Below are 21,700 nucleotides of genomic sequence, written 5' to 3'. Positions count from 1 at the left end.
GAGTCTCTAGTCGGGGTCCAGAGGCCTCACCAGAGGTTTCTAGAATGAGAGGGAGCTTGCCTTTGGGGAAAGAAGGAAAACAATCCCAAGCACTAAAATTAAATGAATTGTCTACAAATGTTTTTTTAATTAAAACAGTGATTCTTTTTTTCGGGCAGAAGAGGCTCTTTAGGAACAATTGCATGCCCTGAGTGGCAGGCTGAGCTCAACAGTTCTGCCCAATGCCAGAGGGAGGAAAAGGAGGTGAGAGCTGAGAGGAGACAGGTGGAAGAAGAAAGCCAGAGGAGAGCATGGTTGGGGGGGGAGCTGAAAGGGAAAATTTACTAGGTGATCTTTCCTGGGAGTCAAAGCTAGGCTTCTTAGGACCCCCAAAGCTGGAATTGTTTTGTGTTTCTTTTTGTTATGTAAAATTATGCCAACTTCTCTCCCCCCCCTTCTCTTCTCCCTTTCTGGAGGGTTGTTGCAGCCACCAGTCTTGAAACTGGAGCCAGAGCCACCCACAGCTTGGGCCCTGGGACAACAGGGACCGGAAGGGGAAGGAATCGAAAAATCTAAGTGCGTGTGTCTGTGCTCATATGTGTGCATGTGCTTTAAGTGTGTTTGTACCACAGAGAGGGAGGAGGGGGGAGGAAGCAAGGGAGGAGGAAGAGAGGGGAGGAGGAAGAGAGGGGAGAAGGAAGAGGATAGGGAGGGAGGAGAGCTTGGAAGGAAAAGGGGAAAAAAAATCAAACCCCGCAAAGCTGACAAATCTGCAGTGACTTTGAAAAACAAGTATGTGGGTGGCTGTTCTGCTCATAGTCAAACAGAGAACTCAGGGCAGGGGTTTCTGGGCGCCCCAACTGCCTTTAAGGATCTCACTGCCCACACTGTGCCACTGCTTTTAGATGGGGGGGTGTACAAACACAGCAAAGGAGTGGGGAGTTTTGAAGAGCCTGGCTTGTACAGATGCTGCAAGGAAAGGGTGGGGGTCCCCCCTCAAATCCAGATGTGCAGATGCCACGGGAAGGATACATCGCTGTGGCTGCCATCTTTGCTCTGGCCCAGGCTGCACAGCCTGGAAGGGATGGCATCTGGGTGCTGCCAGCCACCCCACACACTGCCAGCTTCCCCAGAATCTTATCTGCAGAATCTCCATCCAGAACCACACTATGTCTTAGGTCCTAGGGCCAGGAACAGGGGGAGGTCATTTTTTTTATATATAAGAATTAACATGTCTTTCATTCTTTTGCTCCCTCCAAGTTTCTCTTTGCGAAGAGACTTGCTCTAAGTCAGAAGAAAATCGTGCTTGTTTCAGGGCTCTGTGGTTGCACAGATTCCCAAATTTAGATGGTGCTGGGGAACTCTAGAAATGGAATGTGTTAATATTCCAGAGGTGACTCCTAAATTAAGCAAGAAAAACGTAATGGTAGGTCGAAGGAAAAGGCCTGAGAGAGGATGGATGCCATGGGGAAAAACAGATATAGACATTCAGAGAAATTGACCAAATCCTCAGAGCCAGGTGTCCCTGCCTCTCCAGGAACATACTGCACCCCAAACCTCATCCCAGGAGCTCTGGGAGTCAGGGCTACCAGCCCTGCTCTTCACCCTGCACCCAAGAATCCCCAGCCACGCCATTTGCTGGATCTTCTTTATCTTCTTCTGTTTTTGTTTTTTAATCCTTCAAATATAAGACAAAAATACATCTCATTTATCTTCATAGATATATATATTTCACTCTCACCACATAAATACAAAACATCCAAATATCCAAAACATTCAGAACAAAGTTAGTAGCCATGATTCAGTGACGCCTACCTGCGTGTGAATCGTTATTTTCTTCACTATTTGCCTAAAAACAAAAAAAAAAGAGGGAGGGATAAAGGAAAAATAAAAGCTTCCGACATAAATAATTTACAATAAACGGTGGCACTCGCTTCAGATGGACAGATACATTCTAGTGACTGCGGCACCTCATGGTATGGGTCTATGATTTTGGTTAAAATGCGGGTGGCAGCAGCTGCGGGGGGGACTGCGGCTGCTGTGCCGCATAAAGTTTTCCTTTGAAACCACTAAAACCTGGAAATGGGGAGTGGAGATCTCTCTCCCACCTTCCAGCCAGGCAGGTAGCTCTCCTTCCCTTTCCACCAACAACCGATTCCAGGCTTTTCCAGCGGCGAGCTTGACAGGCTCTGTGAATCTGGGAGTTCTGGAGGAGGAGGCAATGAGTGTTGATTCGTTTCAAATCCAGCAATCTTGCCCCTGAGCCACGGCGTTTGGAGGACTTGGGGCCAAGCACCAAGGTCTGGCTGGGGACAGTCGCCAGCCACCTCGCTTCTCTATGAGAAGAGACTGAAGCAAAAGGCTGTCACCCAAACAGAAACGATTCTGAATATTCTTTCGCCAACGACCTCGGCTTTTCCTTTGCTTTTCCCTCTTTAAATTGTTTTAAGTCACAACATCTAGAACTTGAATTTTGCCTTGTCCAGGGATGCATTCTCTCACCTTCCTTACACCTTCCAAACTCCACCATTATTAGTATTAAAAAAAAAAGTTCAGATTTTCTACAGTAATGAATATTCTTTATTGCTGATTAGATCATCTTTATCATGACCACCTTTGGCCTGCTATGGTGTTCTAGTTGGTCATTTCCTGGGGGATTGGTTTTATCCGCTGGGGGCGGACACTGGGCAGGGTATGTCGAGCCGAGGAAGTCGGGTGGACACTGGGGTCTGCCAGGAGGGGCCTAGGCTCTCAGAAAAGCCCCTGGTATCTGTGGCAAGAGGAAGGAATGCCTTCCCCCTTGAGCTAAAGAAACCTACGAGCCTGTTGGGGAGGACTGCGTGCAGCTTTCCCCGTTCGAATATTCATAGGAAGGAACGATCCGCAGCGACCCAACGGAGCAGCGCCGGGACGGAGCGCAGGGGGCCCGGGCTACGGGTTCACAGCCGGCCTTTTTTCTCTCCGGGGCTGGGCGTTGCTTGGGCTGTCAGGTCGGCTAATTCAGGCGTTTTCCCCCAATTCTTTGGATTGCTCCAGGATGGAGAAGGAAGTTGGGGAAGAAGACGAGGGGGGACGCAGAGGCCAGGTAGAGGGAGAGGAAAAGAGCTCACGTGGAATGAGATCGGTAGCAGAGCCTGGTGGAAAAGGACGGCTGTCAAGGGGGCCTAGCGGGAGCCAGGAAGCCATCGTTCAATCCCTGCGCGCCTAACGCGCGAGTCCATAAATATCACCACAATAGATACTATAAATATAAATACAGGGAAACACTTCAGATCAGTCCAGCGCTTTTTTCTCGGCCCCCTCTTTATTGTTGGTCCGGGAGTAAGGCTCGAAGGCCGAGGAGCTCAGGTACCGGGCTGAGAGTTCTTGCAAATTTCCGGCTAGCGAACCGGCCATTGTCAACGGGGCGGAGGACAGGCGGCTGGCGACGGAGCCGAGCAGGGAGGGCACGGGCAAGCTGAAGAGGCCGTGGGCCGCGGGCGCCGCCCCGGCGTGCAGTCCCCCCGGCCCGGCGGGCCCGGGGCCCGGAGCACCCCCCACGGCGGACGGGTGCTGCGACGCGGCGCCCGCGGGACCCGGGGCGGTGGCGGCGGCGGCCGCGGCAGCCGAGCCCGCCGAGGCGCCCGCACCCAGCGCGGGTAGACTGGGCCCGCGCAGCGCCGAGCCCAGGGCGCCCGTGGCGCAGGGCGGCAGCAGCGCGGGCAGCCCGGGCGGCGAGAGCAGGCGGCCTTGCTCCAGCAGCCGCAGGACGCTGCACGTGGCCGCCGTCTCCGACACCACCGAGCGCAGCTCCGAGTCCTTGCCCTGGTCCTTCTTCTGCTTGGTGCGGCGATTCTGGAACCAGACCTTCACCTGCTCGCAGGGGCGCCGGGACGGAGGCGGAGAGGGGTGGGAAAGACGGCGTCAACCACAGCGGCTTCCTGGGGCGTCCCCGCCCGGCACCCCAGCCCCCGCCCCACCCCGCCGCCCCGCGCGGGGCTTCCCACCGGCTCCGCCGGGCTGTTCTTCCCGTGACGGGAGCAGGCTGGGCCCGCACAGGTTACAAAAACAATAAAACCGCAAAAGGGAGGACTGGAAGGATCTCACGGGCCGGCCCACCTCCCCGAGCCCGTTCCCAAAGAGGGCGGGAGCCTTGGAGCTGGGTGGTGTTGAGCTTCCCGCAGGCCAGGCCCCTGGCTCGAGAGGCTCAAACTTAGCCCCTCGTGAAGGCTGCACCATTAGGTTGAGACACCCCCCCCAAAAAAAAAAAACCAAACAGGCAGCAAGCAGGGCAGGTGGCTGTCGCCAGAATAACTGACACAGTATGGACTTTACAGGGCAAGCTTTGAAAAGCTCTCCGCCAACTGGATTGGAGGGTCTGAGTGGTACTTTTAGTTTACCGCGTCTGCTGCCGTAAGAACTTTGGAATCGTGGAAGACAGGACAGGAGTGGACTAAACATCACTCTCCAACAACCACGTCTCTCACTTCCTTTCCAGCCTCTGCACCTCTTCTAGCTTGGGGGTAACCTAGTATGGCAGCTCTGTGGCAAAAACATCCTGTCTAGATTTCGAAGCGCTAAGAGGTTGCTAGCAGAATAGGAATTTCTACCATGCCAATTCAAACTGAGAAAGAACCTCCCATCTCTTCTGTCCTTGGTCTTTAGCAGGTGGCCTAGATTTCAGGCCTAACATATCACCCCCCCACACACACATACATACACAGATACAACTGCTTGATGCTGAGCACAGGCAGAGTGTGGGGTCCTCAGCAGGAAGACTGAAGCCCAAGCTGGTAATGTAGCCCCTGGGTACCTCCTAAAGGGCTTCTACAGAGTAAGACTCCTAGCCCTATAGAGACTCTGGGCCGTAGTCTTATATGTCCAACTCCAGGAGCATCATATGGATTGAATGTAGGGAGAAGATGGAAAGCACACAATCAGTAGTTCTGAATCTAACGATCCCAGACCTTCTATTCCCATACCTTACACCCCTGACCTAGAGAATGGGGCCCTCTTGGGAGCCCAGACTTGAGGGAACTCAAGGCAGGATGGGCCAGCCACATATTCACAGGCCTGCTCATCTGTTGAGTTGTATGCCTTTCGGATCCCACTTCTTATAGCAGAGGCCTGGCTGCCCTGGAAAACTGAGAAGCCTCAAAGGGGAATGTTACTAGGAATCTGGCCAAAAATTCCCAGGCCTGGAAAATAATTCCAGAAAGGTAAGATTTGGGACCTCGAGGGTCAGGCCAAAGAGTGCAGCAGAGCTTAGGCCCCAAAGAGTTTGGGGATATCGAAAGGGAAAGGGCAACTTGTGGAGAGAGGGAAGCTTTGAACTTTCTAGTGCCCTGACCCACACCTTCCAAGTCCTTTGCTTCCCCTGGGAGGCTGGGTCTGGCAGTAAGAGAGAACAAACTGGGTGGAGAAAGAGGATGGTACAGAATTGTGCTCAGCCTGGCTGCCCTGGTACCTGGGTCTCCGAGAGGTTGAGCTGTCGGGCGAGCTCTGTCCTCTCGCGGCCCACCACGTATTGGCAGCGCTGGAACTCCATCTCCAGCCGGTACAGCTGCTCCGCCGTGAAGGACGTTCGCGTCCTCTTGGGCCGGTCCAGGTCCAAACCCTTGGGCAGGATGATCTCTCGAATGGACCCTTTGGCATCTAGGGGAAAGGAAATGTCATCTACCAGAATCTCCCATCTCCCTTCATCTCCCCGGCCCCAGATGGATTTGGGTACACAGTCTCAAGCAGCTGGAGAAGGCGGTGGACAGTGGAGAAGCAAAAACACTGGGGAAAGAGGCCAAGGGCCTCATTTCACACCACTGACTACAGGAGACTTTGTCTTTACTGGCCCTTGGTGAGAGAAGAAAGATACAAAAAGCATCCGTTTCTTCAGGCCTAGGGGGACGCTGGCCCCCTCGGAGGCTGGGAGACCCTGGTTCTGCGGCTCCCAGGCTGTGGCGCACCCTGGGCTCCCTCACCCACCCCCAGTCTACAGCCGGTGCCCAGGCGGCGCTGGGAGGAGGGACCGGACTCGGGCGGGCGGCGGGGCCTGGCTATCTGCTGCTGGGGGCGGCGCCGGCCTGTGCCTGGCCTCCCGGCCACCGCGGCCGAGCTCAGCGCACGCCGCGTCCTTAGTAAGGCCGGCGGAACGTAGCGGGCAGGCGGCTTCGCTGCTCTGCAACCCCGCTCGGCCGCTCTGAGCGGCAGCGGCCTGGCCTGGAGTACAGCGCCAGGGCCCTGGGCCCTGCGTGCCAACTGCCCGGGTGATCGGGCCTGCCCTTCGGCGCAGCTCCCTTGGGCGCTCTCAGCCAGCTGGCTGGCTCCCCGCGTGTCTTTCCCCGGGCGGGCGAGAGTGCGCCTGTACCTTCCTTTCCCAGGTCGGAGCCCGGTGGCCTGCCCCATCCGGCGGCCCCTGGACTCCCCCCTCCGCCACTCGGGCGGACGATCGAGGTGTCTGGAGAGCACGCACGGGTGAGCTCCAGCCTCGAGTCCCCGGCGATCGCTGGGACCCGGGACCGGGGGTGGTGGTGGTGGGGCAGAACTTTCTCCGAAGTCCCAGCCAGCACCCCTCCCCGTGCGCCCAGGTCCGCGCGCAGCTCGGGCCCAGGGGTGCCCCCAGAGGACGCGCCCCGCAGCCCTGCCCACCCCTACCTCGGACCAGGATCCGGCGGCAGTAATCGGGGTCGGCGGCCGAAGTCGATTTACTTTTATTACAATCTTCCGCAGCGCCAGACGCCGAGAAGGCGCCCTGCGGCTCCTTGAGGAAGGCGGCCGGGAGGCTCCCCTCCGCGCCCTTCAGCTCGCGGCTCTCCTTGTGCGCGTTCTTCGACACCCGGGCGGCCTCGGTGTCCGAGTGGCACCGGACGTCCATTTTGTCTGGTTTCCCGAACATAAGCAACACAACACACACACGCACACACACGCGCACACACACACACAGAAAGAAAAAGGGGGGAAAGGACAAAGGAGAAAGGAGAAGAAGAAAAAGGGGGGAAAAAAAGGCGAAGGGGGACAAAACCCCGGCCCCGCAGCCCCGGAGCTCTCGCGGGCGAGAGGCCAAAGGCAGAGCGAGGTCCCCGCGGCCACCGGCGGGGCAGCGGCTGCGGGCAGCGGCGCGCGGGCGGGGAGGCGGCGGGTCTGGTCCCGGATCCCGGCGGAGCCGCGGCGAGGCCGCCTCGTCAGCGCCGACGTCCTCCGAGCACGTCCAGTGTCCCCAGCCCGGCGATCAGGTAGCGCGCGGCGCAACTCCTCCGAATGGCAGCGGCGCCCGCCCGCCCGCCCGCCGGCGACTGAGACGGCGGCGGCGAGGAGTTAGTGGTCCGACACCCGGGGGGGACGCACACACTCGCGGTGGCAATTGATTACGGGTAATTTCGCAGCCCCCGCGTTTCGGTTACCTCATGAATACACTAAATTGTTTGGATGATATATCAGATCGTAATGGATGGTTTCTGTCCTTGTCCCCAATCAAGTAGGGGTTTAGCCAGTGAATAAACGGAAATGATTGGTCTTGCTTTCAGGAAACACACAATCAAAGACCTACACTTCCAGAAAAACTTTTGACAAGATTCATCCTGAATTGTTAGTACCATTAGCAGGCATTATTAACTTTCCCTTTGCCTTTGACCCTCCTGCTCACGCACTGGCTACAGAGGCTTTCTCCACCCTCGCCAGACCGAGCCGGGAGAGGGGGGCAGGGGGGAGGGAGAAGACCCCTCGCGCACCCCGCAGCAGAAGCAAGCGGTTGCCTCTAGGTGGGTAGAGGGAGGGAGAAAAAGTTTCCCCCAAAAGTCTCCCCCCTACACACACACACACACACACACTTCAAAAAAAAAAAGCCAAGCTTCTCCCCCAAGCAACAACTCCTCAACACACCTCGAAGCTGACAGCCATCTTTAAACTGCAACCTCTCCCCATTGAGTTCCAGTTGGATTTCTTTCGTGCCTGCACCTCTAGAAACCCATTCAAAGGGCAGCTTTGTACTCAGAGTCCAGCAGGAGAGAGGGAGAAAGGGGGGGGGGGAGAGGAGAGGGAGAAAGAGAGAGAGAGGGAGAGAGGGAGAGAGAGACCCCAAGCCAGCAGAGAAAAATCTCAACTGTGAGATCTGCTTCCAAAAAAAAAAAAAAGTTTTCTCCTAGCTATTTCATTGTCTCTGCTACAATATCTTTGAGAAAAGCAACAGCCAGTAATCCAATAAGAGCATTGATTAGGCTACAATGATTCAATTCAAGCGCATGGCCTTGTGCAAGGAGCATGCTCCAGCCCTTCTCGTCACCTTGCCGGGGCAGAAGCCCTCTCCACGCTGCTCTCCCCATTCATTCCTTTATGGGAAATGCGGAGCAAAAAGAGTGAAAGATGGCAATTATCTAATTGGACTATTAACAAACAGTCCTCTGAGTGCGGCGGTCTGGCGTGGCTCCTGGGCGGGGGGAGGGCCGCGCTCGCCGCCCTCATTCACAAAGAGCGCCGGGGCCGCCGTGGAAAGGGGGTGCGTTCAAGGGAGGGGGGGAGGAGAGGAGAGGTGGGAGGTTTGGCTGAGAATTTTTCCACACAATTCCAAGAATGGGGAGGGGGTGGGCGGGGGAGGAGGAGTGGGGGCGGAGGGCGGGGGTCCGGGCGAGCGGGGGGAGCTGTGAGTGTGTGTGGCGGCCCCGACGGGCTGCTGGGCTCCCCCCCCCCGAACCCCCCCTCTCCGTCCAGGCCCTCCTCTCCCACCTTCCCGCCCTGCACGCGGAGCTCCTGGCCCTCTGGGGACCCCCCCCATCGGTCCCCGTGGGGGCCATTTGTGGCCCTGTAAGCTGACCCCGAGCTGTTATTTTCTTTGTTGGGGGGACTCGGGGAGGGGCCGGCCGGTGGTGGAGGAAGGGAGCGGGGCGGGTGGGGGGGGGCAGTCCTCCGGAGAGCCCTGTTCTGAAGATGCTCGAGGGGATCAGACAAAATCCAGACAACTTTCCGGTTACTTCCTGCAACGGGCAGCCTTCAGCCAAGCACCCCGAGACTCGGGGGGCTTCGACCCTGACCCCCGGGGGCCTGGAAGTGTGTGTGTGTATGGGGGAGAGGGATGACTCGGTCCCTGTCGCTGGGTCCCCAGGAAAGGTCGCCGGGACGTCGGAGCCGGACGCCCTCCGGGCTGCGCCCCGGCCCCTCCAGCAAGGCTGCTAGGGTTTACCCGCCCTCCCCCGCCCCCGGCCCGCAGACCTCGCCGGGCCCAGTGCTCTGCAGAAGGGAGCATTCCCTTTGCCAGCTAAGGACTCCCAGCCGTGGCCCAGGGCCACCTCCCGTGGCTCCTGGTCCCCAGCCTTACCTGTACCGCCTGGTTAAAGCTTGGAAGAAAGTCTTTTTAAAAATAACATTAGCTAACCCACTTCTTTCTTCTAAGTCTATGAGGAGGAGATCCTGCTCCTTCATTTTTCCCTAAGGCGGGTGTATTTTGTAAGACGTGGGAAGTCTTTCTTGAGGACTGATTTGCTGGATGCATAAATTCACATCCTCTTCTTAGTTCTTGGGAAGGTAACAGCACTCAGCTTTAAAGTGGGAAAGAATGGAAGCTCAAAAGAGGTCCACTAACCTGCCCCAAGCCTCAGGGTAAAATGTAGAATTTGAACTCAATTCTATCTAACTTCAACATTATCCAGCCTCTATCCATAGAGACTAGAGCTCTGCCTTTGTTTTAGTTACATGGCCCTCCCTGCTTTGAGTTTTTTTTTTTTAATCTCCAGGTGATTATGTCCTTAATGTTAGTTCAGCAATCTGATTATTTAGCTTCAGTATGCATCATTTTTGTCCAACCAGCATGAAATAGTACTGGAGACATGAAGCTTGTATGTATATATATATGTATATGTATATATATGTAACATATATGTTGGCATTGGGGCTTGAATGCAGGGCCTGTGCACTCAAAAGGCTGGTGTTTTACCACCTGAGCCACATCTCCACTTCCAGCTATTTTTTTCCTGTTATTTGGAGATAAGAGTAACCAGGGGCTTTCCTGCTCCAACTGACTTTGAGCTGTGATCTGAAGATCTCAGCCTCCTGGCTAACTAGGATCACCACGTGAGGCTTGAGGTGAGAATGCCCTGCTGTGTTGGTTTCTAGTCGGGCACACGTCTCCAGGTGCACTGCTCTGCTACCTCGAGCTCATTTGAGGTGAGTAAAATCAAATTTGCTGGAATAGTGTCTAGGAACTGCATTTGACAAGTCACATTCTTAGCAGGCTGCTTCACAAATTAAATTAAAGGAGAATTCCAGCTTTTATTTATTTATTTTTTAATGTTGGGGGACTCACTAAACTTCCCTAGGGCGGTGACACCCCCACCCCCCCATTACTTTTTGAAATGCAAACTATTACTGGAGAATCAGACGTGGAGACATCTGGTTTAAGTAAACAGACTTTTACTAATGTCTGGCGCTGTCTGCATTTGAGGCAAGACTCAAGCAGTCTCTAAAGCACTTGGGTTCTCCTCGGCATCCTCAATCCAGTGCGGAAGTGTTAACTGAGAGGCTCACAGATCCTAGTCCTGACTGCATGTTGGCCTCAAACTTGGCTATTTACAGATATCCCTCTGGTTTCTAAGCCTTGAAAATTGTCAGATCAGTCAAATGAAAAATAGCCTATAACCTGGACTTGCTTCTCATTTTTTCATAGTACTTTTTCTTCTCCCTTCCCTTCCCTTCCCTTCTTTCTCTCCCAACTTCTTTCTCTCTCCCTCCCTGCTTTTCCTTTCCCTTTCTTTCTTCTACTCCCTCCTCTCTCTCCCTCCCTTCCCTTCCTCTTTCTCCTCTCTCTCCCCACCTCCCTCTCTCCTTCCCTCCCTCTCCTCTCCCTCTATCCCTCCCTCCTACCCACCCTCCCTCCTTCCCTCTCTCCCTCCCTCTCCTCCTCCCCCTCCCTGACTGGATTAAAATTCTGTGGGCATCCATCCAGAAAAACCATGACAGGTTTCTGAGAGGACACAGCAGAGGACACAGCTCTGCAATGGAAATTTCAGGAAAGCAGCTGCTGCTCCCACGAAAAGCAAAGCTCCCATGTCTACTTGCAAAGAAAGGAGGGACTCACTCCATTATTTGGACAATCTGACACAAGCCTGCTCCACACAGCACACGTGAGGAGGGCACACAGGCTGTTCCAGGTGAACGTGTTTTGTTCTTTTTAACCAAATTTGCCTGCTTCCTTCTCCAGTGCCCTTCCTGCCCCCACCTTGCTGTCTGCAGGTGCAGACAGACCCAAAATAGAACAGGAAAGCTGGAAGGATTTGGAGAGACCATCTACTCTGTAACTTTCATTTGACTTTGATAGATGAGGGAAATGAGCCTGGAAAAACAAAGCAACTCATGAAGGACAAGACAACTTGTCAGCAAAGGCCTCTGTGCTGCAGTCACCATTTCCTGACTCGAAGCTATACTCTTACTTCAGGCTTCCCACAGCCGGCCCCACAATAAGAAGAATGTACTTTTGGGGATTGCATGAAAGGATGTTATATACGTGAACAGAGTCACAATCTGAGTTTGGGGGGTGGTGTTTCATATTCCCTGACTCTTTCCACTTACTCCCTTGTCATGGTACCTAAAGGAGGACTTTAATTTCACAAAGAAGCAGGAAGTGAAATGTTAAGGGCAAGAAATGAAAAAAGATCCTTTTAGGCTACAAGTAGTTTGAGGAACCACACAGTTCACTGGGACATCATGTTAAAAATACGTGAATAGCTCAGTGACCATGGCTCCTGCATGTAACCCTCACGACTCAGAAGGCTGAGATCTAAGGATCATAGTTCAAAGCCAGCAAAGGTAGGAAAGTCTATAAGACTCTTCTCTCCAATTAACCATCCAAAACTTGAAGTCCAGTTACACTTACACACACACACACACACACACACACACACAATATCAGCACTGGGAGTGTAGTTAAGTAGTTGCCTAGCAAACCCATGGCCCAGGGATTCCAAACAACACACACACACACACACACACACACACACACACACACACACAAAATGACCTTTTGGCTCAAACCTGTAATCCCAGGCAGACATGGAAGTATTGTAGTTCAGGAAGTTAGTGAGATTCTATCTTTTTTTAAAAAAGGTAGGGATTGCTGTATATGTTTATAATATCTCAAGTTCAAGGGAAGCAGAGGTAGAAAGATTAAGGTTTGTGGCCACTAGGCAAAAGTATGAGACTGTAGCTAAAAAAAAAAAAAAAAAAAAAAAAGAAAAAGAAAGAAACTAAAAGCTGAAAGGGCTGAGGACATGGCTTAAGCAGTAGAGCATTTGCAGTAGGATCTGAATTCAATAAGAATTAATACAAGAAAGGAAAAAATTGCAACCACAAATCAAGTCTAATAATAGAATTATGTCATTAATACAGACTTTCATCTCCAAATCTACCAGTGAATTCATTCTCATCTGTTAGTATTCTTACTTTTCAGAAAGTAGTTGGGATAACACAGAAGACATAGAAATAGAAACCAATACTGAACATTCACAATGGAAAAATGTATCCATATACCCAAGTTATTCTTCCTCATTTGAACTACAGAAAGAGTATTAGCCAATACGCAGAGTGACATCCTAAATTACTCTATTACATTGAAGGCAATTAGACTTCATTTCACAACTTTGTATTTTTGTAGCAAGAAACTAAATACTATAAATTATTTATTTACCTATATAATGATTCATCATATAAATTTGGGAGGAAGGTTTGAGACTGATGGAACTCACTAGTTCTATAGACCCATTTATGCAAAAGTGAACAAGTAAATGTGGGTTTTGGAGTCAGTTAGGTTTCTAATAAATTCAAATCCTAGCTCTGTTATTTAATGGTGGATATGGCTTTAGGCAGGTTGTCATTCTGCTCTCAGCCAGCTGAGGATACCCTATTATTTCAGGGAGTATATGGCAGAGCCACTTGGCTTCCTGTTGGTTCAGAACTGCATGGCAGTGATAGACAGCAAGGTTGTTGGGTTTTTTTTTTCCATTCCTAGGGCTTGAACTCAGGCCTGGGCCTACTGTCCTTGGGCCTTCTCAAGGCTAGTTCTCTACCACTTGAGCCACAGCACCACTTCTGGATTTTTCTGTGTATGTGGTACCTAGGAATGTAACACCAGGCTTCATGCATGCTAGGCAAGCACTCTACCACTAGGCCATGCTCCCAGCCCAACAGCTAGTATTTAGTAAGGACTTACTATCATCTCACTGAACTCTTGTAACAAGACTTTGAGACGGAACAGTGACAGATACCTCTTGTGCTGGAGGTAAATAACCAGTAAATTCCTGGTTATTCCTCTCCATCAAGGAATTCCTTGCTATTCTTCTCATCAAGAACTATGGGCTAATATAACGAATGGTTGTTGTCCTTAATGTACTACGTTATCTCTCATCTCCTTTGCTGTCCCTTGGGTATCTCATATTGTTACAGTATCTCACTTTGTTATCTGATATATTGAATTTATTTGTATTTGGTTATTTGAAATTTGATAGGGAAGGGGGGAAAACCAAGACGGGGGGGAGGGTGGAGGGAAGGGTAAAGGGTACCAAGACATGTGAAAGGGTATCAATGTATGTGAATTAATGCACCTTCTATATGGCAAATATCATGTAACCCTTTTATTAATTACAATAAAACTATTATAAAAAAAAGAACTATGGGCTATTTCTTCTGTACTGAATTTGACTAGCAGGTGACATAGTATAATCAACAAAATGAGTGAGAAGTAACTCCAGGGGCAAGGCCCAGAAAGGGTTCTATGGCTGCTCTTGGAAGCCAGCTGCTTCACCTGTAAGGAAGACAGACTAGACCTCTTGGGGGAAGGGACTACATGGAAGACTGAAATACCTTAGCTAATAACACCTTACAGTCAGGTGTGTGAACCCATCTGGAGGTTTCATCCCCAGGTGAACTCGCAGTTGAGTATAGCCTTATGAGGGACTCTGCCATGAGCCATCCCTGCGGAACCCTGCTCCAAAGAGCAAAAACTTGAGAAGATATACTGTGGACCTTGGATAGGCTTGCTATGCAGCAGTGAGGATGGAAATACCTGTGTTAGAGATGAGAAATCAATGCTTAGAAAGGCCAGAATATGGGGTTTGAGTCCACCAAAGAATTATCTAGGGCCTTCCATGAAATAAGTTCTGAAGAAGAGTTTAATAGAGTGAGTTTGGGTTCTTTCTCAAACATTATCCACGGTAAGCTGAATGAATAAAAAGAACATGCCAGGAATTGGTGGATTACACCTGTAATCCTAGCTACTACTCAGGAGGCTGATATCTGAGGATATGGTTCAAAGCTAGCCTGAGCAGGAAAGTTCTTGAGACTCTTATCTCCAACTAACTACCCACAAGGCCAGAAGTGGAGCTTTGACTCAAGAGATAGAGTTCTAGATTTGAGCACAAAAGCTCAAGGACAGTATCCAGTCCCTGAGTTCAAGCCCCAGGACAGACAGACAGACAGGAAGGAAGGGAGGAAGGAATGGAGGGTGAGAGAGAGGGCTGGGGAGGTTGGGGGAGAATGGAGGAAGGAAGAGAGAGAGAGAAAGAGAGAGAGAGAGAGAGAAAGAAAGAAAGAAAGAAAGAAAGAAAGAAAGAAAGAAAGAAAGAAAGATTGCATGGTACTCACAAACTGCCATGTTAAACTAAACCCCTTTATACAACTACTTAAAGATGATGATAATAATAATAATAATAATACCAACAAAGATGCAAAGAAACAGTTCTGTTCTGGTCTTGAGGGAACTGGAGATTGCTCTTTGAAATTCTCCAGATGTTTTCTGGGAGAAGGGAAAAAAATCAAGGGTGATTTTATTAGAGCATTTTCTGGATCACAAAGACCCTTGAGATTTTCCAGGAAATCTGACAAATTTGTATCTTTCTAACAGGAGTACATTTGTGTTTCAAAATGTCTTTAAAGCCCTCAGTTTGTAACATTCCTTACTGCCTGAAAAGCAGCTGGAGCCATTTATTCAGCAAGCAGGTAGTGATATCTACTCCATGCAGGTCTCTAAGAACTCCCTGAGTCAAATGTGCACAGTGTTTTTATTTCAAGAGACAGGATCACTGCCATGAGTCCCTTTGTGTTTTTGTTTGTTTGTTTGTTTGTTTTTTTGCCAGTCCTGGGCTTGGGCTCAGGGCTTGAGCACTGTCCTTGGCCTTTCTCAAGGCTAGCACTCTACCACTTGAGCCTCAGCGCCACTTCTGGCTTTTTGCTATGTATGTGGGGTACTGAGGAATCGAACCCGGGTCTTCATGCATGCTAGGCAAGCACTCTACCACTAGGCCAAACTCCCAGCCCCTGCCATGAGTCCCTTTTTCTCTACAATCAGAAGATAGCCACACCCAGACAAGGCAGAAAATGAGGGCAAAGGACATTGGAAATCTGCAATGCACTGTCTGTACATTCCGGATTGACTCCTTTGCTAACGTAAGACTTTACCTGTCCCTCATCCATGCTTAACTTTTTGGCCCAATCCCATTGAGTCTAATGCTTCCATTTCCTGACCCTCAGAAGCACAGAGGCAGCAGCAAATCTGAAAGGTAAGTACTGTTTGAGGTAGGAATGCTGAAGACAGCGAGAATGCCCACCAAAAGTGAGTCTTGGAGAGGGATAGAAACCAAGTGACTCTAAAAAACCCATTGCTTTCGAGGGTCACTTTTCTTGAAGGCTACTGAGTAAAACCTCAAGTACTCTTGAGGCCTCAGAGGCAGAAAGCAATGTGACAATGAGCTTCAGAAAGATGGCTTTCTGAGATTAAGTTGCATTCAGTTCAGAAGAAAGAAAGAGTGATACATATTTGAGAAATATAAAGAAAGAGTGATACACATTTGAGAAATATAAAGAAAGAGTGATACACATTTGAGAAATATTCTAATATAAAATAAAGTCAGAAAAATGATACTCATGCCATCTGTACCAAGGAGGGGAAAGCCTCTGGCATTGGGAAAGGCATCACAGAACCAATATGGGAGCAGCGTGGTGGCACTGCTGACCTGTTTTCATTCTCCATGGTGAGATGGATGACCCAGAATGACAGAATTCAATATGGGCTGCTGTTTATGTGCATCCCCTTGTAACACAGACAAAGGGATGGAGGAAAGCTGGGAAATGAAAGGACTTGTCCAAGGTCACCTAGCAACTGTTAGCCCAGGCAAGGAAAGGGACCTAGGAAAAAAACGATGTGTGGTGCATGGTGGGTATGGAGTGCCATTGGCATAGAGGGGGGACGACAGTAGAAAATATCCCAAGCTGTTTGTGAGAGATGTGTGTTGTAAGAGTTGTCAAGACTTTTGCTGCAGAACACAATGGAGCTTTCTTTACATCACGTTCCATGTTCACAATAACCAAGGTGTGGAGTCGGTGTAGATGTCTATCGACACATGAATGGACAAAGGGAAGGTGTAGGCACCTACGAGAAAATATTAGCCATGAAGGTCACATGAAATTGTGACCTTTCCAGAAAATAGGTGGAGTTCGAGGTTACCAGACTCATACAAATACTTCCTGTTTTCTCTCCTGTCTGGATGCTAGAGCTAAAGAAAGGAAATGGACATGTGCATAAACCGGGAGGTAGACAAGGAAGAAACCAGTAGGCGATGGGAGGAGGAAAAGAGGAGATGAAGGTGGCAGAATATGATCCAAGTACATTGGAGGCTTCTATAAAAGGGTCAAGAAAAACAGAGATGGGAAGAAAAGAGAAATCAAGGGGTTGAATTTGGTCAAAGTCTATTTTCTGCATGGATGCCAAGTATCCCAATGAAATATCCCACTGTACAATTAAGAGTTGCTAATAAAAACGTGAAAGAAAAGATTCTCATTTGTAAGAGAGGCAGTGACTGTGATCACTAGAACCCAATGTGACCTCCAAAAAAGACAAACAGTCTCCATGGAATAAACCCAGAGTCCTGTGGTCATGAGTAACCCAGAACTGGATGAGACCAGAGAGATGGCATTAATGGAGGATGCTCGGATCCAGAGGCCGAGTAAGTCCTAGTCCTCTACTTAGTATTCCTTTGCCACTTTTCCTCTTCAAACATGCTTTACAAACATTAACTAATTAAATCAGCATGACTTCTCAAAGGGAAAATTGAGCCTCTTTAATCTGTTTGAATTCTCTGAAAAAGCTAATAAAATTAAGGTATAATGTTTACGATGAGGAATACACAGCTGTAGTGGAGGATTAAATATCTAAGTGTGGCTGTGGTGTTTGAGGTCCTTAGAAACTGTGGATGGAGACATTATGTCATAACCACTGCATGGATGGCCCAAAACTGAGTCTCAAATACCAGCAACCTGGATGCCTATGACCTCCTGGGCCCCTGTCCTTCTGGGATTTTCTGGGCAGGATGTATCTGAGCCCTGTGGAAGATGAAAGTAGGAAGGAAAAAGAAACTTGTGACTCAACTAAACCCTCCCCATCTTTAAAAGAGGGCTTCCAGAGAGATGCGGGGAGCATATGCCCACCCTGCAGTACTCTGTAGTAAGAGGGTACATCCGATCACAGCCTTTTGCCCATTCACATATTTGATTACTATTGCCCACTAAGTGATGTTTAAAAATGTGCATAGGTCTGAGACTCTGCAGTGCCTCTCCCGTATGTGCGTGCATGTATGTCTCTCCTGGGATGTGAAGTTGGGGCCTCTTGCTTAGCTAGTTTACTTTACCACTTGAGCCATACCTCCAATTCTATCTCTTTATTGGTTAATTGGAGATAAGAGTTTTGTAGATTGTTCTGCCTGGGCTGGCTTTGAATCTAGATTCTCACATTTTAACCTACTGTGTGGCTAGGTTTACAGGCATGAACCACCCTTGCCCAACCTTCTCACTGCACTCTGTGTGTGTGTGTGTGTGTCCTGGGGCTTGAACTCAAGAGGCTTGTGCTCTACCACTTTTTTTTTTTTTTGGTGCTTAATTAGAGATAAGAGTCTCAGGGTTCCCTGCCCAGGATGGCTTCAAACTGCTGTCTTCAGATGTCAGCCTCCTGACTAGCTAGGATTGCACTCATAAACCATGGTACCTGATCTCTCACTGCATTCTTTAAAAAAAAAAAACATAATTTATTGTTATTATTATTTTATGTGGTACTGCAGACTTGAACCAGGGCCTCATGCATGCTGACATTAAGCCCTATTCCTAGCCCCCTCACTGCATTTTTAATGAGGATGAATTATTTCACCTGCTTTTACACTTTTCCATATTATTCTCGAAGTGAAAGGGAGAAGTTGCTACTCTTCCATGAAGTAATCAGAAGAAATGCAGTTGAAAATGTACATCAGGGGGCCGGGAATTTGGCCTACTGGTAGAGTGCTTGCCTAGCATGCACGAAGACCCGGGTTCGATTCCTCGGTACCACATATGTAGCAAAAAACCAGAAGTGGTGCTGTGGCTCAAGTGGTAGAGCCCTAGCCTTGAGAAAACCCAGGGACAGTGCTCAGGCCCTGAGCCCAAGCCCAGGACTGGAAAAAAAAAAAGAAAACAATGAAAATGTACATGAGGGTGAGTTGAGATTTGCTGTGAAAGAATTCCTGAACTCTGCATTGTGCTTGCTCAGATTTTTTAAAATGGTTTTTGTATAGTTGATATACAGATGGGTTGCAGTTACATGAATCAGGTATAATCACTCAGCACAATTCTTTTTGAACCATTGTCCGCTTCTGCTTCTCTCTCCTAATCTTTCCTTCCCGCCCCTACCCAGGAGATATCCAGTTCATTGTCTACCTCGTGTTTCCTGAGGCTTGTGTTGTATTTGTTCATCCTTGTTCCACCTTTATTATGAACCCTCTATCACCCTCCCCAAATCAAAGACACAGAGGCTTCATGGTTTCTCATATTTGTGCCAACTAGAATGTGCCTACAAATTTACAAGTAAACACACTGAATGACCAAAACTAGTAAATACAACCAGGACATGGTAAATTATATAAGACCCTAGTTATTGACGTCCAGAGGCCAAAGGAGGTTAAGCATAGGAGTGGTGAGCAAAAGCTCAATAGCTATGAACAGATGATCATATAGAATAATATTTTATGAAATGAACTCCAAAAACAACAAAAAAAGGAAAAACTGGCTCTTTTTGACCAGTAGCAGCTGTATTCCCGTGCTGTCTGCCTTCTTTTCTTGTCTTTGGAAAGATCCCCACCATAGAGGATCAGGAACATCCTTACCATCTCATCTAACCTTCCTTCATTAATTCCTAAAGGCTCTGCTTCTAAACATAAGCACATCAGGGCTCAGATTCTCAGAGTGTGAACACGTCACCCAATTCATTCACTTATGGGATATCTACCACTTGCCACACCTTGTGAAGTGGCTGGAGTCACAGTGATGGGAAAGGCAAAGCCAGCCTTCTGTCATCTAGTCAGAGCGGGTGAAGGGCAGAGACAGAATATACCCAAAAATCAAATAAATAATTTCACACAGCAGCAAAGGTATGACTACCACTATTTAAGCCAAACATTTAGACACCAGGAAAGACGCTTTCCAAGAAGAGGAAAGGCAAATGCAAAGTCCCTGAGGCACAATGGTCTAACATGTAAGTTTATCTGATTTGGGGAGGGGAGGAAAAGGGAAAAACACAGAAATACTGGGACAAAGACTGAACCAATGCAGCATTGATACTAGACATGTGTTGAAAATGAACAATATAACTTGGAGAAAGGGAAAGTGGGAGGGGGAAACTGGGAGAAGACGAGGGAGAGGGGTAGCACTGTTCAAAAAGAAATGTACTCATTACCTGATTTACGTAACTATAACTCCCCCTATGTATCACCTTTCCAATAAAATTTAAATATTAAAATAAAAAGGAACAGAGGAGAGCTGGAAGGGCTGAGAAAGGGAGTGGAGTTATACTTGCCTAGCAAGCTCAAGACCCTAAGTTCAATGCAAGTACCTCAGAGTCTTGAAGCCTTATTAAATTACCAAGTACAAGAAAAACGATGGTGCTATTATTAAACTTAAAAAGGCCCTAGAGAGGAGAAGTGCCAGATTTGGCAGCAAGAGTCTATGGGAGAGGAAAGAGAGGAAGCAGAGTTTTCAATGATGTGTGTCTGCACGGAATGCTGGTGATGTAAATACTAGCATTCTCATTTTATAAAGACTGGTACATTATACGTTAGTGGCGCATGCTTGTAATTCTAGCTACTCAGGAGGCTGAGATCTGAGGATTGTGGTTCAAAACCAGCCCAAGCAGGAAAAGTCCATGATACTTGTACCTCCAATTTACCACCAGAAAACTGGAAGTGGAGCTATGGCTCAAGTGGTAGAGCCTTCCTTATTCCTGAGTAAAAAGAGCTCAGGGACAGCTCTTGAACTGCTAAAACTGAGTAGACTGATTGTAAAAAAGGGGGAAATGATTTCCCATAGCAAATGCCCTAGAGGGCACCAGACTCAAGCAAACGGACACAAATGAGTAGGTAACTATTTGTATCTTCCTTCTCTTCCAGAAGTCCTGCTATCTTCCTTGAGTCTTGAACTTCCAAGGCCTTGTGATTGCTGGACCAGTACTCTGCCTTTTGAGCTGTACCCTCAGTTCTCCTCTCCCTTCCTCCCCGCCCCCCCAGAGACCCTTGCACTTTTGCCTAGGCCAGCCTTGGCCTTGGATCTTGATCTTTCTGTCTTTACCTCCTGAGGAGCCGGTCCCATTCTGCCCAGGCTTCTTCCATCTTTTGTGTGTGTGGCTGGTTTATCGTTGACAAAAACATCTCTACCTTGTCTTGTCCAATTATCTTCTTGAGTGCTATGCGGTGGGGTGGATGAGGTCAGAGTAGTCTGTGGGACCAGACCTACCATCTTTTTTTTTTTTTTGGTCAGTTGTGGGACTTGATCTCAAGGGCTAGGCACTGTCCCTGGGCTCTTTTGCTCAAGGCTAGCACTCTACTATTTTAAGCTATTCCAGTTTTCCAGTGGTTCATAGGAGATAAAAGGAGATAAGAGTCGTACAGACTTTTCTCCCCAGGCCGACTTTGGACTATGATCCTCAGTCTCAATCCTGAGGAGCTAGGATTACAGGAGTGAGCCACCAGTGTTGGGCATACCTCTCTCATCTTGATTCTACTGCCTCCATTACATTCATCACACCTTGCTTTCTATCACTATTTGCCCTCTCAGGCATATTTACCCCCGTGCTGGACCAGAAATTCTGAGGCAGGGATCATACCCTTGTTGGTAGAGCCAGGGGGTTGAGGCTCATAGACTAGGGCATTGTCCAAAAAAACCATGATGAAGTAAACACAGCCCACGTGCTAGGGAACAGCCAAGTGGAGAGTATGGAGAGTATGGGTCTCTACTGAATACAAGAGTAGCCATGAAAGAGAGTTACATGACTGAGTACAAAGTTGCTTTTACAAGGCAAACTCCTGATACCAAGAACATTTTCAAAGCCAGGTGCAGTGGCTCACGCCTGTAATCCTAGCTACTCAGGAGGCTGAGATCTGAGGAAAATGGTTCAGAGCCAGGCTGGGCTTTAAAGCCAGGGCGGGCTTTGAGACTCTTTTCTCCAATTAACCACTAGAAAATGGGAAGTGGGGCTGTGCCTTAGGGGTAGGGCCCTGAAAAGCTCAGGGACAGTGCCCAGGCAGAAGTTATCAACTTCACTTGTCAGCATCATGTTAGACTTATCTTCAGATAAGTCTGATGTCAGATGGGATCATGTCACAATTCAACCAATGTAATGGGTATAGGTCCCTGTAATAATTTAGCACTAGGAAATTTATGACTAGGGAAATTTCAGGAGAGGGGGTTAAAGACAGCTCAGTTG

At 49.1% G+C, this 21,700-nt stretch overlaps 1 protein-coding gene across 1 annotated transcript; it reads right to left on the bottom strand.

Moving 5' to 3' along the window:
* Nucleotides 1-3,252: 3,252 nt before the first annotated feature.
* Vax1 (ventral anterior homeobox 1) lies at nt 3,253-6,847 on the bottom strand. The gene is made up of 3 exons (XM_090346878.1): nt 6,607-6,847; nt 5,426-5,613; nt 3,253-3,831 (listed from the first exon to the last, which is right to left on the bottom strand). The coding sequence occupies exons 1-3, from the start codon at nt 6,845-6,847 to the stop codon at nt 3,253-3,255; spliced, it is 1,008 nt and encodes a 335-aa protein (XP_090203004.1).
* Nucleotides 6,848-21,700: the final 14,853 nt, after the last annotated feature.

The sequence above is a fragment of the Megascapheus bottae genome, chromosome 15 (genome assembly GCF_031878675.1).
Source record: "Megascapheus bottae isolate mThoBot1 chromosome 15, mThoBot2.hap1, whole genome shotgun sequence".
Taxonomy (NCBI): domain Eukaryota; kingdom Metazoa; phylum Chordata; class Mammalia; order Rodentia; family Geomyidae; genus Megascapheus; species Megascapheus bottae.
This window is presented reverse-complemented; position numbering and strand designations above follow the sequence as displayed.